This window comes from Sinohyriopsis cumingii, chromosome 6 (assembly GCF_028554795.1).
Source record: "Sinohyriopsis cumingii isolate HCF-2022 chromosome 6, ASM2855479v2, whole genome shotgun sequence".
Classification (NCBI taxonomy): Eukaryota; Metazoa; Mollusca; class Bivalvia; order Unionida; family Unionidae; genus Sinohyriopsis; species Sinohyriopsis cumingii.
In genome coordinates, this window is record NC_142966.1 from 53352053 (window position 1) to 53365712 (window position 13660).

The window sequence follows — 13660 nt, forward strand, 5'->3', positions numbered from 1 at the left end:
ACCTGCATCAATAGTTGGTTGATGTTTTACCAAAATTAGTTTAGGTTGAACAATATTATTAGCGACCGTAAAACAAATTTTGTCTCACATAATTGATTGAATGGAGTGAGGAAATCCTAGGAATCTACTACTTTTCAACAAATCGATTGCAGATTTAGCCTCGTCCATGACATTCTAAAAGGTAATAACCATCGGTCTCTATATAGTTAAATAAGAATATTACCAATACAGATCAAACAAATGTACAATTTGATGGAGGTCAGTTTGCATAACCAAAAGAGCGTAGTATATATTATCATATGAATATCACAGATCATTGATAAAACGAAGTAATTTGGGAGAACCCGTAGAATTTATTATAAACGAATTTTAGTGAATTTCATTTACCATCAAACACACACAAGTATGTCACAAACTTCGTTTTACTCTACGTTAAACGAAGTTTGTGACATACTTTTGTGTGGTTGTTTCGACAATGTGATTGATTCTGTTTAATAACGTAGCTGCTGGTCACTTATATGTACGTATGTATGCATCAGAATTTAATGAAAATCAGCAAAATAATAGCTATATAGTGTCGATTAATGTAAATTTTTAAAAAAATGCAAAAACAGAAATGAACAAAATAATCTTCAGAATAATGGGTAAGATTTGAATAATGATTTTGGCTGATATTCACTTATTTTGATATTTGTTTCAACATTGCTTTCTTAGATCATTTTTATTCGAGAGAAATTAAAAACTAGAGGCTATGGTATTTATTCTTGAACAGAATAAATACATCCTGTGACATAGAGACAATGATGGAGAGAAAGGTAAGCAGCAATTGAGTTTGGAAAGAAATTATTTTATATTGCCAAGTACTGACAACCTTTCATTTTTTTTAACATAATTTTATCATGTTGTTTTCCCTCTCTTTCTTACTAATTATAGATTGTTAGAAACGTGTCCCACATTCTACACATTTCAACTTTGTATGTTTCAAACTGATTCCTGTTAGTTATAAATTATAATTAGAAACATAACTGATAAAGGTTTGCATCGTATGGATTTGCATGTAGCTAAATAACATCAAAAACATTCCTTATATATGAATAGGAAATACTTACAAAGTATCGAGATTGTTCAGTGGGGACAACAACCCACGCTGTATTCTCGATATATCGTTGTTTTCGAGATACAAATACTTCAAGCTGGTCCTGCCATCGAATGCAGTGTACGGGATACTGGTGATCTGGTTCGAAGCCAGATTTCTGGTTTGCATAATGTAAAACAAATGAGTCATGAAATGTTCATTGTACTATGAAGTAAACATAAAAGATCGATCAAGATGCCTCTCAGGCAAATATTGCAAAGTTTTATCACTGGTTTTGCTGTTTTAATGTCTTATATTTATTTATTTTCATGTACTATTTTCTTTAAAGCGAACATAATTTATTTTGTAACAAATACAAAATGCAAAACCCATAAACTAGTCTCATCTTTTGAAGTTCATTCTGGAAATTGAAACTGGATACCCGTCACCTTTCTAGTGGGCTAAACGCGTGCAAGATTGAAACGTTTCGTGTTGGTTCCAAGGTAGAGGACATAAGATCAGAGCCTGTGTGTTGAATCGGTGATGAACAAGTGATTAATACATTGCTATAAACATTGTGACCTTAACACCATGATCAAAAAAGGAAAGAGAGAGTGGGATAATTGTCGTAGCTATAATTATTCGTTCAATGTATAAACAAAATGCATCAAGCGATTTAGGAAACTTACTAAAGTTAAAATACTTTAATCAAAACCCTAACGCAAAGTTGCTATGACTGTAACCTTGACCACACGGTCAGAGCATCAATCATTCATGTTACTGAACTAAGTGTCTTATCATTGTAATGTTTCTTCCCAGAAATTAATATAATTAATTACGGCATTTTGGAAATATTAACAAATGGAAGCAAAACGTTAACTAAACCTTTAATGCAAAATGTGCATGACTGTAATCTTGATCGGAGGTCCAACGCGCGAAAGCTCATTTTAAAGAATGAATAATACTTTTGTTGTGTGCAAATGCCAACAAATTGTCCGCCGCCTGATACGAACACGAACAAAGTTTCCGCTTGACGCCCAACGGGTCCCTGAACAGACTTCCTACCGCACTAACCTTTAGACCACCGGAACAGTAGTAAGAAGTATATTTTGTAACTGATATATAAAGAACTGTTGTACAAAGCTACCCATGGTGTCAATAACACAACAGGCTTGTTGTAAACGTTATTGACTTTAATAAGATATGAATGTTATTATAATGCATCTATGTTTACCACTATGATTTGTTAGTGTTTTTCAAATACAGCCGGGATTTTATCAGTACATTTGTTTGTATCGGACTTAGCGGTGTAGTGTAAATCGTGATTTCAACATTTTACACACATGATTCAGTTTTGTTTTCATCAGTGGATGTTGGTAAGACAGATTATTGATTTTCTATTCCGTCATCTGCTTTTATTATTACCAGAAATGTCAGTATCGTTACTGTGTGGTCAAATGTCTGTACGATGCTATTAATATGTGCTATTTATAGGCCATTGAACTGAATGCATCACCTGAAATTCCACTGTTGTATAAATCAGCCGCGAACGGTCCAGTGGGTTGCAGTGGGTAAACAAAATACGGTACATTACTATACATACTGAAATCTTGTCTATCCGCTGACCGGTAATGTGTAATTAAATGGTTGTTGTAAAGCAAATAATGAGTGCTTCTGCGCTAACAATGGAATCTCGTACCGCTTATCTAGACCGACAACGACGAGAGACAATTAAGAAATAGCTCCCCGTCCTTGATTCTAAACATTAGCTACGACAACGTCAGGAAGCTCAAGTGGAATTACAAAGGTACGGAACAGTTATTTGAACCAATTGTGGAACCAACTAAAGAAATTGTTATAGCAACTGAGGCTACACGAAACAGTTTCTACATATTACTGGAGGATTTTGCTGGTCGTCTTCAACCCCACTACAAGTCCATCAACCTGTTCAGCCATAACCCGAAGTTCAACCACCTCTTCGACTACCACCCAACGTTAGAACTAACATAGATAAATTTGCTGAGAAAGTATTGCCGCTATCATGGATCCAAAACAAATGCTTGACATTGCCGCATTTGGATATAGTAATAAAACCCGAATATGTTAAAACTCTTCAAGCTGTCGATTGGTTTAAAGATGCATATCGCGTTGCTGTTAATACTCAACTGATTAGATCCGAGGAAGATAATAATTTTGAAATCTTTAATCAGGCCGTAACGGGACATGCTGAATTGTAAACAGAAAAGTGAATACATACAGGAATAAATGAAGCGTCAACTTAAAAAAAGCATTAAAGAAAGAAGAAAATCGGGCGTAAAAACTAAATCTGAAACAAAAACAAAATACAGAAGTTGAGTAAGGTGAACTTCACAGTGTTCTGGAACAACATGCCGAATCATCACCTGAAAGAGGCAACCGGAAGTGGCCTTGCCACTCGTGATTGTGGTCGTAAAAACAAACTTTTCAGCCGGTTTACGATAAACTATGTCCAAATAATGTCCTTGTCCTTGCTAATGTTGGTCGACTAGAAATTTTGGTTGGTGGAAGACGAGCCGGCCATAATTTACCCGAAATCATCAATGAAAACAACTGTTATTTGTCATCTTATTATTCACAGTTGGCGTCATGGACAACAGCGTGTATCGGGTACTAACCGATGAAATTACCGACGATTACTACAGTCATTACACAAATGCATCGGCGAGAACAATATAACATTACTATATACACAATGCTCAACGATGACGCTTCAACAAAGTACGTGTACGACATAATCTGCAAGGTAAATTCCTGGGTAGCATCAGTGAGTGGTAGATTAACCACATTGCGATCCAAGTACAATACTCATGAGGTCTCGTTTGTGAATTTTGCAGAAACACATATAGAGTCTCCACTGATTTCATGGGAATCCAATGGTGGCCGTTGTTAAGCTTGCTAACATAGACAACAAATTCAAAAAGATTGGCGCTGGTGTAATTCATACGGCGACAATCGTCTATGTGGTATTCACGGCGGTGTCTGTAACAGCAATATGGTCACAAGAAAACAACTACATCAAACATATTGCTGTTGTCACCGGAATGTACGGTTGTACAGACTCTAGGTGTTTAGCCCTGAGAAAGTTTGGATATTTATGACAATTCCGTGGCGTCACTAGACCGATAGATTTTCCGGAACCGTGTCAGTTGTGCTAAATCAAAATACCGAGGGTATATTCATATTGGATCAACAACGCTTCAGTATATTACTTAGTATAATATAGCGCGACAATGAAACCCACACAATCGTAGATATATAATCAAGCAAGTGCTTGGAAGGCATCGCTGAAGATAAAATCGTCAACGAGCACACAACATAACCAAACCAAAAACAAATACCGCAGATGAATCATCGCCATATGTTGTGTCCTCGCCGGTTGCTGGAACAACAACGTTAATCTGCTCATTATCAACGACGCACGTGATGTCACCAGTGATATGAATCGGCGTCACTGATGTAAATATTATATTATAAAATCAATCAACATGTGCGGGTAAGAAATTACATGAACACATAGAAATACCATGGGCGGCGATGCATGCATGGGTAAATATATCAATGGTAATAACAGCGGGGTCAAACGGTGGTGTAACATCAGATCGTGAATTTGGTGCAATTAGTGATATATATTATAGGTATGTATCACAATATAGGAACCATCCCGACGGATTCACTATATAACGTCAGCAGCGATACTTTGTGGGCGACGATGTTGCCAACGCTACATTTAGAATCTACATAGATAACAATGACCGTAGCAATAACTACCCGACTGGAACACATTATTGCTAACATAACACCGCCATCGACAACAATTATATCAATGTATCAGCGATCCGATATTGGTTTTCCAACTCTAATAACATCACTTATGGTTCGGTCACTTGAGAGCATACTGGCACAATTACGACTTTTTTATAGTTGGATAAATATACCAGCAAATTCATTAGGTGGTTTAGACGCTAGCAATTCATTGGTACTGTCGCATGAAGTCAAGCTTGATGAAAGTGGCTAGATCGTCCAAGACTGGAAAGTCGTTAGCATTCCAACAGGATCATATCAAATCGAAGAGATCAGTGAATTTTAGTGTATAATCAAAGCTATAACAGGAACATAATCAAAGATAGCTATCAAAATACATGAGCCAGAGATGATAGCCACAATTCAAATATCAATACCTGATTGCGTCGCATACAAATATAAGTCGTTGAGCAGATCTGTGTAGGGATGGCTATTGGAAGTACTAGCTATTGTTGGATAACTGCAACCGAGAAAATCATATTATTTATCTGACGAACAATTATTTAAAAATTTTCCAGAGTATTTTAATACACACTGAGAGAGGGCAAAACATTTCATACTGGAAATATAGGGACTAGCCTCAACAGGTAGCAAAGGTCCCTTGGACTGGCCTTCACGTCGTGAAGAATAAAGAACATAAATAGAACTAACATCATAGTCAGTGTTTGAACTTGGATTTACTGATAAAATATTTATCGCTGAAGAAGCAAAGAAACATAAAAATTCACTAAAGATTTTGAACAATATTTACTTCAATATCTGAATGACGATGGTAAACACAAAATCATTGCGACAGTACAGCATCTGAACCGGGTGAAGTCCGACGCTGAATTCTATCAAAAAACCGGTAGGATCAGTACTTCGCCATGGGGAGGTTTTCAAAATATGTAGGAACCACAAAATATTTGCTGACTTTTTAAATATCACAAAAGCCCGATTGCCTATGTTCAAACTTCGATGGTCGGACATTCCTAAAATGATGCATGCTCTAGATAACATAACTGACGAATAAATGCCAAAAAATTCTACGGCATGGAAGAAACTAAGAGGCCCTCCAGATATTCTCTGAGATAACAACGATCACTTGTTTGTGACGTAGTGGATGGTAGCTATACCGCTGGTGAAGGGCTAGCCCAGCAAGACTATGTTCTTTATAGCTTTTCTCCAGAGGTTCCCACGGGTCATTTGATTGTATCTGTGCTAAAAAAATCCTGCTTTTTAAGATGTCATAATCCATCATTGTCACCAATACATTTTAGTCTGACAGACCAAGTTGCTCATCTGCCTGACATCAGACGCAAGAAATAAATGTTATTTTGCATTTGCGTGACAGGCCGTAAAACGGTATGAAAAAAAAACAACAAAATAGCGCATTTCGCAGCCAATAACAACAACAATATAACATATCATATTATGTTTCTCGCGGCGCTGGGAAACATTATGTTTTTGTATACCCCATCGTGGTTTTTTCAGTGTTGGTGACATCAGGTTTCAGCACCAAGGATTCCATCGCCAGTTTTCTTAGCTGTTTCGCACATACAACTACAACCGCTCGAGTTTAATATTGGCGAGACAGCTTTGAACTACGTTTCTTAAAGGCGCTTGCCAGTTGAACAAATTTAGCAATCTCAGTATCATTGTTAACACCTGCCGGTAGACCAGCCAGGGACAATCTCATTTCGCGTTGGAGTAATTTGATAACTCTGTATTCTGACGCTAGCGTAGACCTACCCTGTTCCCGTCGCTGCTGTATCATTTCAAAATCGTCGTTGATTTGTATACCATGAAGTTGAAACCTCGAGACAATCTTGTTCTAATTTCTCAATCTGAAAGATAATTGTTTTAATATTTTCTTGGTTCATTGTACAGGAAATATATTTCTTTAATAAAAGGACACCCACCAATATAGTGTTTGGTTGATCATGTAAACTGATTGTAATGAATCTACGCGGAGTTCTCTGAGCATGTGCAAAGACGTTAATAAACTTTTTTATGTCTATGTCTCCGGGATGCCAACTCCGATGAATATTTTGCAGTGTATGTGTATCAACGCAGTTAAAGATAGCCAAAACGATCTCTGGTTGTCTGTGGATGGTGCTAATAAGTTAAGATTGTCCTATTTGAGCTACTGCATTATCAACTTGAGCAAAAACAGAGTTTTACCGGACCTAGTCGGATCAATGATAATGGCTCCAACAAAATTTGGTGACACCAAATGTTGCTTGATGGACTCTGGCGTTTGTGCCGCATTCAGTCTATATTGTGTTCGATGCAAGGCGGTCACAGATACAACTACGTTAAGAGCAACAACGACAATGAATAACTGGCGAGGTCTTATATACAAGTGCACGAAATACAGCACAAAAATATACGTTTCTTAGTATGCCTCGGGGTGCTGATATTCCTGTGGAACTCGGGAAATTATCAGGAAATCGTTCTGCTAAGTACCCACTGGAAAACATCTTCCGGGATATAATGATTATGGTCCTACAACCCAAAATGATATCGCCAAATCCGCAGGTGTCTCGCGTAGTGTTGTAGCAGATTGGTTGTCTGGAAATATGGCAAATTTATCTACTGCCACATAAAACGATTCAACATAGACGGTTTGATGTCAGCACTTCCAAATAATTCCTGCAAATACACAATTAACACCAGGTATATTTCGCGCTGGCAGCAACATGACCTCTCCACGTCGGTTACATTCGAGAGCTGACAGTGTGACATTTTCGCGTGTGGTTGAGACTACTATATCTTCCGTAAACGGTAAATTGAAGTACGTTATTAGGAAAATATTCCCACAACATTATTGTGTTACAATAGGCGCAGTGATACTATGGTCGTTGATAAATTCAGCATCAGGATCAAACTCGCCTTTATTTTGTTTTTATCATCTCGCTGATAGCCAACTACATTTTTCTTTACCATGTCGAGAATTTTAGTGGTGGATCCCATCTGAGGTTGATTGAAACATATTAGACTTGTCGTAGGCAATTCTTCTCAGCTGAGACATTTTTGTAACCCTCAGCTCTGTCGGGTACACTAAATATGACCAATGTACATGATCATCGACAATCCAAATATTGTTACCTGAGATTGTTAGTCCATGCGACGAATGAATTGTTAATTACACTTCCTAGAGTCCAGCACGATGATTGTGCCAGTGCTGGCTGATAGGCCTCCATCGAAACAACTAGAATATAATTAAGAACAAGATTTTTCTGGGTCACCATTCTTGGAATATCAACGAGAATATTGTTTCGATGAGTATCCGTTTGACGATAACATAGTGAAACTGCCAAAGTTATAAATATTTCCTTATGAAGCTCGAAAAATCTACACTGAAGTGAATCGCGAACTATTTTACTGTATGCAACTATCAGATCATTAGGCGCCATCAGTTCCAGAAGGCATTGATCGGCGCTTCTGGAAGTACACTACGCATTATCTCACCTTGAATCTGGTCCGTTGAAGTCTAATAAACGTGTTTAGCTCTCGCAATGAGTTGTTTGCTGGCCGGTGATCTATCAAACATTTTATCGGAAATCTCGATGTTATCTCGCTTCCATTTATGGCTGTAGTCTCCAGATAATGGAGGAGGTTGCTCAGAATCTCGCAAATAATAACAGTAGTTTGTTATTTTTCTTACCAGTCAAGGAATATTCCTAATATTTCTTTGGAAACAGTACATATTTCGTCTCAATGATGAATTTGGGAATATGATTCTTACCCATTCGTGTTGGTGTCCAGGCATCACTGCCCCATCGAAAGTGTGGTAAGTTCAAGACTAAACGTGGTTTTGTCTCATCTTCATGTCAAGCAGGTGAGTTTGGGTTATCACTACCATATACAAATTTCTAAATAATTCTAACGCTGGCGTTGTTTTACCAGAACACCCATGACCATTATGATAGGTTGTTTTATGTTGTGTTGTTGTTGTTGTTGTTGTTGTAGGGGTTAACGCCATTTGTCAGCACAAGATAGGCTATACATGGCGGACACTATTAATGGTGGAGGAAGAATTGGCCGAGCCCGAGACTCAAATTTACGCAGACAGAGGTGAGATGGCATTGATCCGTGACGGAGAGCGCTTTAGACCACTCGGCCACTCGGAACCCCTTTATGTTGTGTAATATGATCATTCACTGATTGCATCGATGACGGTTGTGATATTTTATCCTTGCGGTAATGCACACAATGGGGTTCATAATATGCAAGTTCAGAATAATTACGTATTCGTTCATTTTTTTTTATCCAATGAAGCCAACGAGTTGGATCTGATTTGTCGACAAGTAACACTAAAAGATTTTTTAAAATATCTATTTTTGATTCGCTTATATAAAATGAGTCGGTGGAGACTCTAACAGCATAATTTGGAAATCAGTTAATTATTGATAACAGGCTTATTGGTTCATATACAAGCATGGAAGATCTGATATGAGTAAACTGGGGCTAATCGCCGTCGTAGTAGTCGATGATAGTACCAAATGCAGTTCAATCTGGTACATTTGTCCCTCCCTGGACGCTAATACGCATTTCGCTAGGAGATTTATCTCCGTATCTTTTTCGTTAAAATGAAGACCAAACCAAGCAACAATAAACGGAAGAATGTTTGCTGAAAACTCAAATGATTCGATCTCGGCAAATCCATTTAAATCCACTGCTGGCAGCGGACCGTTTATTGCAACTCTGGTCATTGTATGAGTGAGGAATACGACTCACATACACCCGCTAAAAAGAAAATTAGTGAGGGAACCAGCCATCATATCAACTGTAATTATATCAAAGGGATTACATTTTGCGTTCAGTACATGAAAGATATGTATCCTCGAGAAGGTCTTTCGGGTTTCGAAGCCCTTTTATTTTTTGGAAGTTTGTTTCAGCTACCGGTAGGTCGCCAAGCGGAAACTTTGTTCGGATTCTCTTCATGCGGTGGACAATTTGCTGGCTTTTGTTTTTAAAAAAAGTATAATTGAGGGGACAGCTGCGATCGATTAGAAGATATTGAAATATCAATACATGTGTTATTGTAAAGAACATAACTTAACCCTGGTGTTATGAGTCTATGCTCATAAAATAAAAAACAGAAAATAGTGAAAGACAATCAGCTTTGCAAAATTTGAGAAATAATTTATTTTTCTAGAAAACAAAGTGAAAATGAGAAAAAGAACTTACGGTATTGCGAATTACATCCTAACATAATCCAAGAACTACAAAAACAAGTCCTAATAATGTAAAGCCCTGAATAAAAGTCAGTACAAGTCCCGAAGATATCCAAACCTGAAGGCGATGACGTGTCTGTTATAACTTATGAATTGCTGATGTGTCAACAGTCTTTTGCAGAATCACACAAATATAAGTCTAGGTTCGAATTCAGTATAAATTCCAGTGTATGTCATTATCCAAGAATTTTATCAGAGTACTTTTCTATTTCATGTTAAAATAATCACTTGAATTCAATAATTTGAAGAAAGTAAAATGCAGCCCAAACTGTCACAACATGATACAACTTGAAGGTGCTAGATGTTAAAGAACAAATGATCAAGTCCTCACAATTACGAGATTATATAGTTTTCTACTTGACCTCAGGTCACAATTAACATTTTCAAAGAAAATATTACCTAATGGAAAATAACCTTCTAGAATGATCTAATGAGCCTTGTGTATTTACAACACAATAACCTGTAAACTTGACTTAGGAAACTCCAAAACCCTGACCCAAATCAACATAATTACTCCTTTTTGTTTACCGGAATATAACTCCTGATAGTAAGCTCATACACATATATAATAATTTAGCTGTGTATTAGATGTTGATATAAAATGAAATAATTTTTTTTTAAATCGATCAGGTCGGGCTGAAATGAGTTCAACCTTGGACAATGTCCAGCGTACACTGTTACATAACAATAGCACGAAATGAAATAAGAATTTAATGCTAACAAGCGAACAATTATATTAAATATACGTAACACAGGACAAACTTGCCCGGGTCCCCCAACTCAGTAGGGTGTTCGTTGATGTACCCATGGGTTGAAAATGGATGTGTGTGTGTGTGCCTGATTATAAATTAACAATTATAACAATTAAAGTTCGGCCTGGACAACCCTTTGAACCTCTTGGTTTTCTTTTCGCACGTAGGAGCTCACAAGGGGTTGGGTGGTGACGCACATCATGAGGGAGAATTTACCCGTGAAAAAGTATATGAAACATCATTCAGATGGGCGTTGTCACCTCCGTTTGTTTATTTTTTTTTGGCGCAAACCAGGCTTACATGCAAAGTTCGGATCTACTTTTGGCAATTAAAAAATGCAACATTTTCTAAGGCGCGGATTGTAGGGGGAAGGAAAAGTTGGCGGGGTGGAGTGGGGTTGTCCCAACGATAAATGTCGGCTGACCTCACTGCAGCTAAGGGTGACACTTGTAACAGAAGTTATATTTACATTTTGCCACAGATGTGTGCGCTTTGCAGACGTTCTCTTTTGTTCCAAACGGAAGACCTTGATTAATTCGAAACGTGGGGTGACTGTCTTAGGTTTCCCTCGCCATTTTTAGTTTTGTGTGTCATTATATGATACTTATATAATCATCATGTTTCCAGCGTATTCTCAAAAATACTAGAATTAAGGTCTATGTCGTTGAATACGCTTTTCATTCTGTACCTTCCGCTTTCTCTATCTGTCTATCTTTGACTCTCTTTCTCTGTCTGTCTCTGTATTTTGTCATTGTCTCTGTATATCTGTTTGTCTATCAATATATTTATCTATCTATCTATCTATCTATCTATCTATCTATCTATCTATCTATCTATCTATCTAAAAGTAGAAATGAAGTGATTTAACTTTCAAATATAATATGCTTTCTTACATTGTCCAAGGGTTGATCTGCTTTAATGCTAATGGGTAGATAACAAGATTGTTATTAGAGAGATCTATTCGGCCAACTGTGACGTTTGCGAACACACTTCCTTCTATATTTTTCAGACCATTATAAGACAGCAGCAGGTGGTCGCCGATGGTGGATTGCCCGCCATACATAGGTGCTGTTAATGTAGATATCTTGTTGTTTTGTAGATAGCTGAAATAATATTTTACTTTCTCATTAATAAATTGTACACAGTAATCGTTACGTTCTGCAACTGTTACGTGTGGTAAACATTGTACGAGTGTGTCTTGTAGACTCATACGTTTAAACTATCAAATGTAACCAATTAATATAAATATTTAAAATGTTTTCTGTGATAAATACTCACTGGATATGTCTGTACCAGAATTATGAATTTGTTGAAATACGAGTCTTATTTTCTAGATGTGGCGAAGTAAAGAGACATTTCTTTTTATTGAAACATTTAATGTCGCAACATTTCAAGATACACAATAAAAGTAGCCCTATTTCTGTTTTTGATACGATTAATAGAAATAAAATTAGTATTTCGTAAAGTATTAAACTTTTGGAACTATAACCTTTTATGCTTCGCGAAAAAATATCTGGACTTGGCAAAAATTTCCCTGTATGATTTTGTGAGCTGGTAGGTAGACAATTTCTTTATCCTTGTATTTGAACACGTTTAAATCACTATCTAAATAATTATTTTGTTTCAGAAGCTTTTACCGTGAAAAGTGAACGTGTCTTAAATAGTACTGTATTTTAGGAGAATATAGAGGAAAATTACTCACAAGTCCTTCAGAACATGCACATTAAAGAAAGCCTCTTTGTTTACGATTTCCAGCAAGCCACCATTGAGGTACATGTAGTCGGTTGAAACATCGTAGAAGGCAAATGTTGGTATCTCGGTGAGTAAAGTCCCTTGTAAATATATAACACCTCTATAGTTGTTTTCATAATCACCATTAACAAATTGAACAGATTTGAAAGCGTACTGTTCTAGATGCTGAACCGGATTTCCTTCAAGGTGCAGTTCATATCCTGACACAACTGAGAACGCCTCTGTGGATATGTTTTGGATCTTACCATTGTTCAAATAAAAATAATCTCCCCTGACATTCTTGAAGGCGAAGCTTGGAAGCTGAGTAAAATACATATTGCTCATGTAGAATCGATGAAAACTAACTGTGTTGAATGCATACGATTCCAGATAGCAAATAGGATTGCCTTCGAGATGAATTTCGTATCCAGACACACCTGAGAATGCATCACTCGACACGTTTCGAATTTGTCCATTATTCAAATAAAAGTAGTATGCACTGATATCTTTGAAGACGAAGCTCGGAAGTTCAGTAGCGTACATGTTGTTCAGGTAGAACCAGTAAAAATTCACTGATCTAAATGAGTAAGATTCCAGCCAACGAATTTTGTTACTTCCAATGTGCAAGGTATTTCCAGACACAGACGAAAATGCTTCTTTTTCTATGTATGCAATATCATTTCCTTGCAAATATAGCCTAAAAATTGAAATAATAGAAGTATTTCGAGCCCGTGAAACTCACAGAACACAACAACTTTGCGTGGTATAGCCATAAATTATAATGATCTACATTCAGTCATTGTCTGGGCTTTCTAAAGTGTTAGCCTTCTGCATTGTGCAGCAAACGAAGTTGCTGAAAATTTCTTCTAATGTAACCGATCTCAAACTTTTATACCGTTAAAGGTGTAATATGAGATTTTCATGGTATATAAAGATATTACATTGCCTATCTCAAACAAGGAAGAATGCAACAATGCAAAAGTTTCAACCTGGAGCTTATTACGCACAAAATATTTGTACTAAAGGTGAATGGAAACCTG

The 13660-nt window shown here is 36.9% G+C and overlaps 1 protein-coding gene across 1 annotated transcript; it reads right to left on the reverse strand.

Annotated features, from left to right (window-relative positions):
* Positions 1-1105: 1105 nt before the first annotated feature.
* Positions 1106-13260, reverse strand: LOC149796947 (uncharacterized). Its single transcript, XM_089960667.1, has 3 exons — positions 12592-13260; positions 11783-11992; positions 1106-1253 (listed from the first exon to the last, which is right to left on the reverse strand). Exons 1-3 carry the CDS (start codon positions 13161-13163, stop codon positions 1106-1108), a joined length of 930 nt encoding a protein of 309 aa, XP_089816793.1. The 5' UTR covers positions 13164-13260.
* Between the last annotated feature and the right edge of the window lie 400 nt (positions 13261-13660).

What these genes read in the sequence shown, in the direction of transcription:
- LOC149796947 (XM_089960667.1), bottom strand. Translation starts at nt 13,163, where the DNA reads ATGTACGCTACTGAACTTCCGAGCTTCGTCTTCAAAGATATCAGTGCA. An exon ending in GTGCATGTTCTGAAGGACTT is followed by an intron (nt 11,993 to 12,591) that starts GTGAGTAATTTT and finishes ATATTATTTCAG; the next exon opens with CTATCTACAAAACAACAAGA. An exon ending in CAGATCAACCCTTGGACAAT is followed by an intron (nt 1,254 to 11,782) that starts GTAAGAAAGCAT and finishes TATGCAAACCAG; the next exon opens with AAATCTGGCTTCGAACCAGA.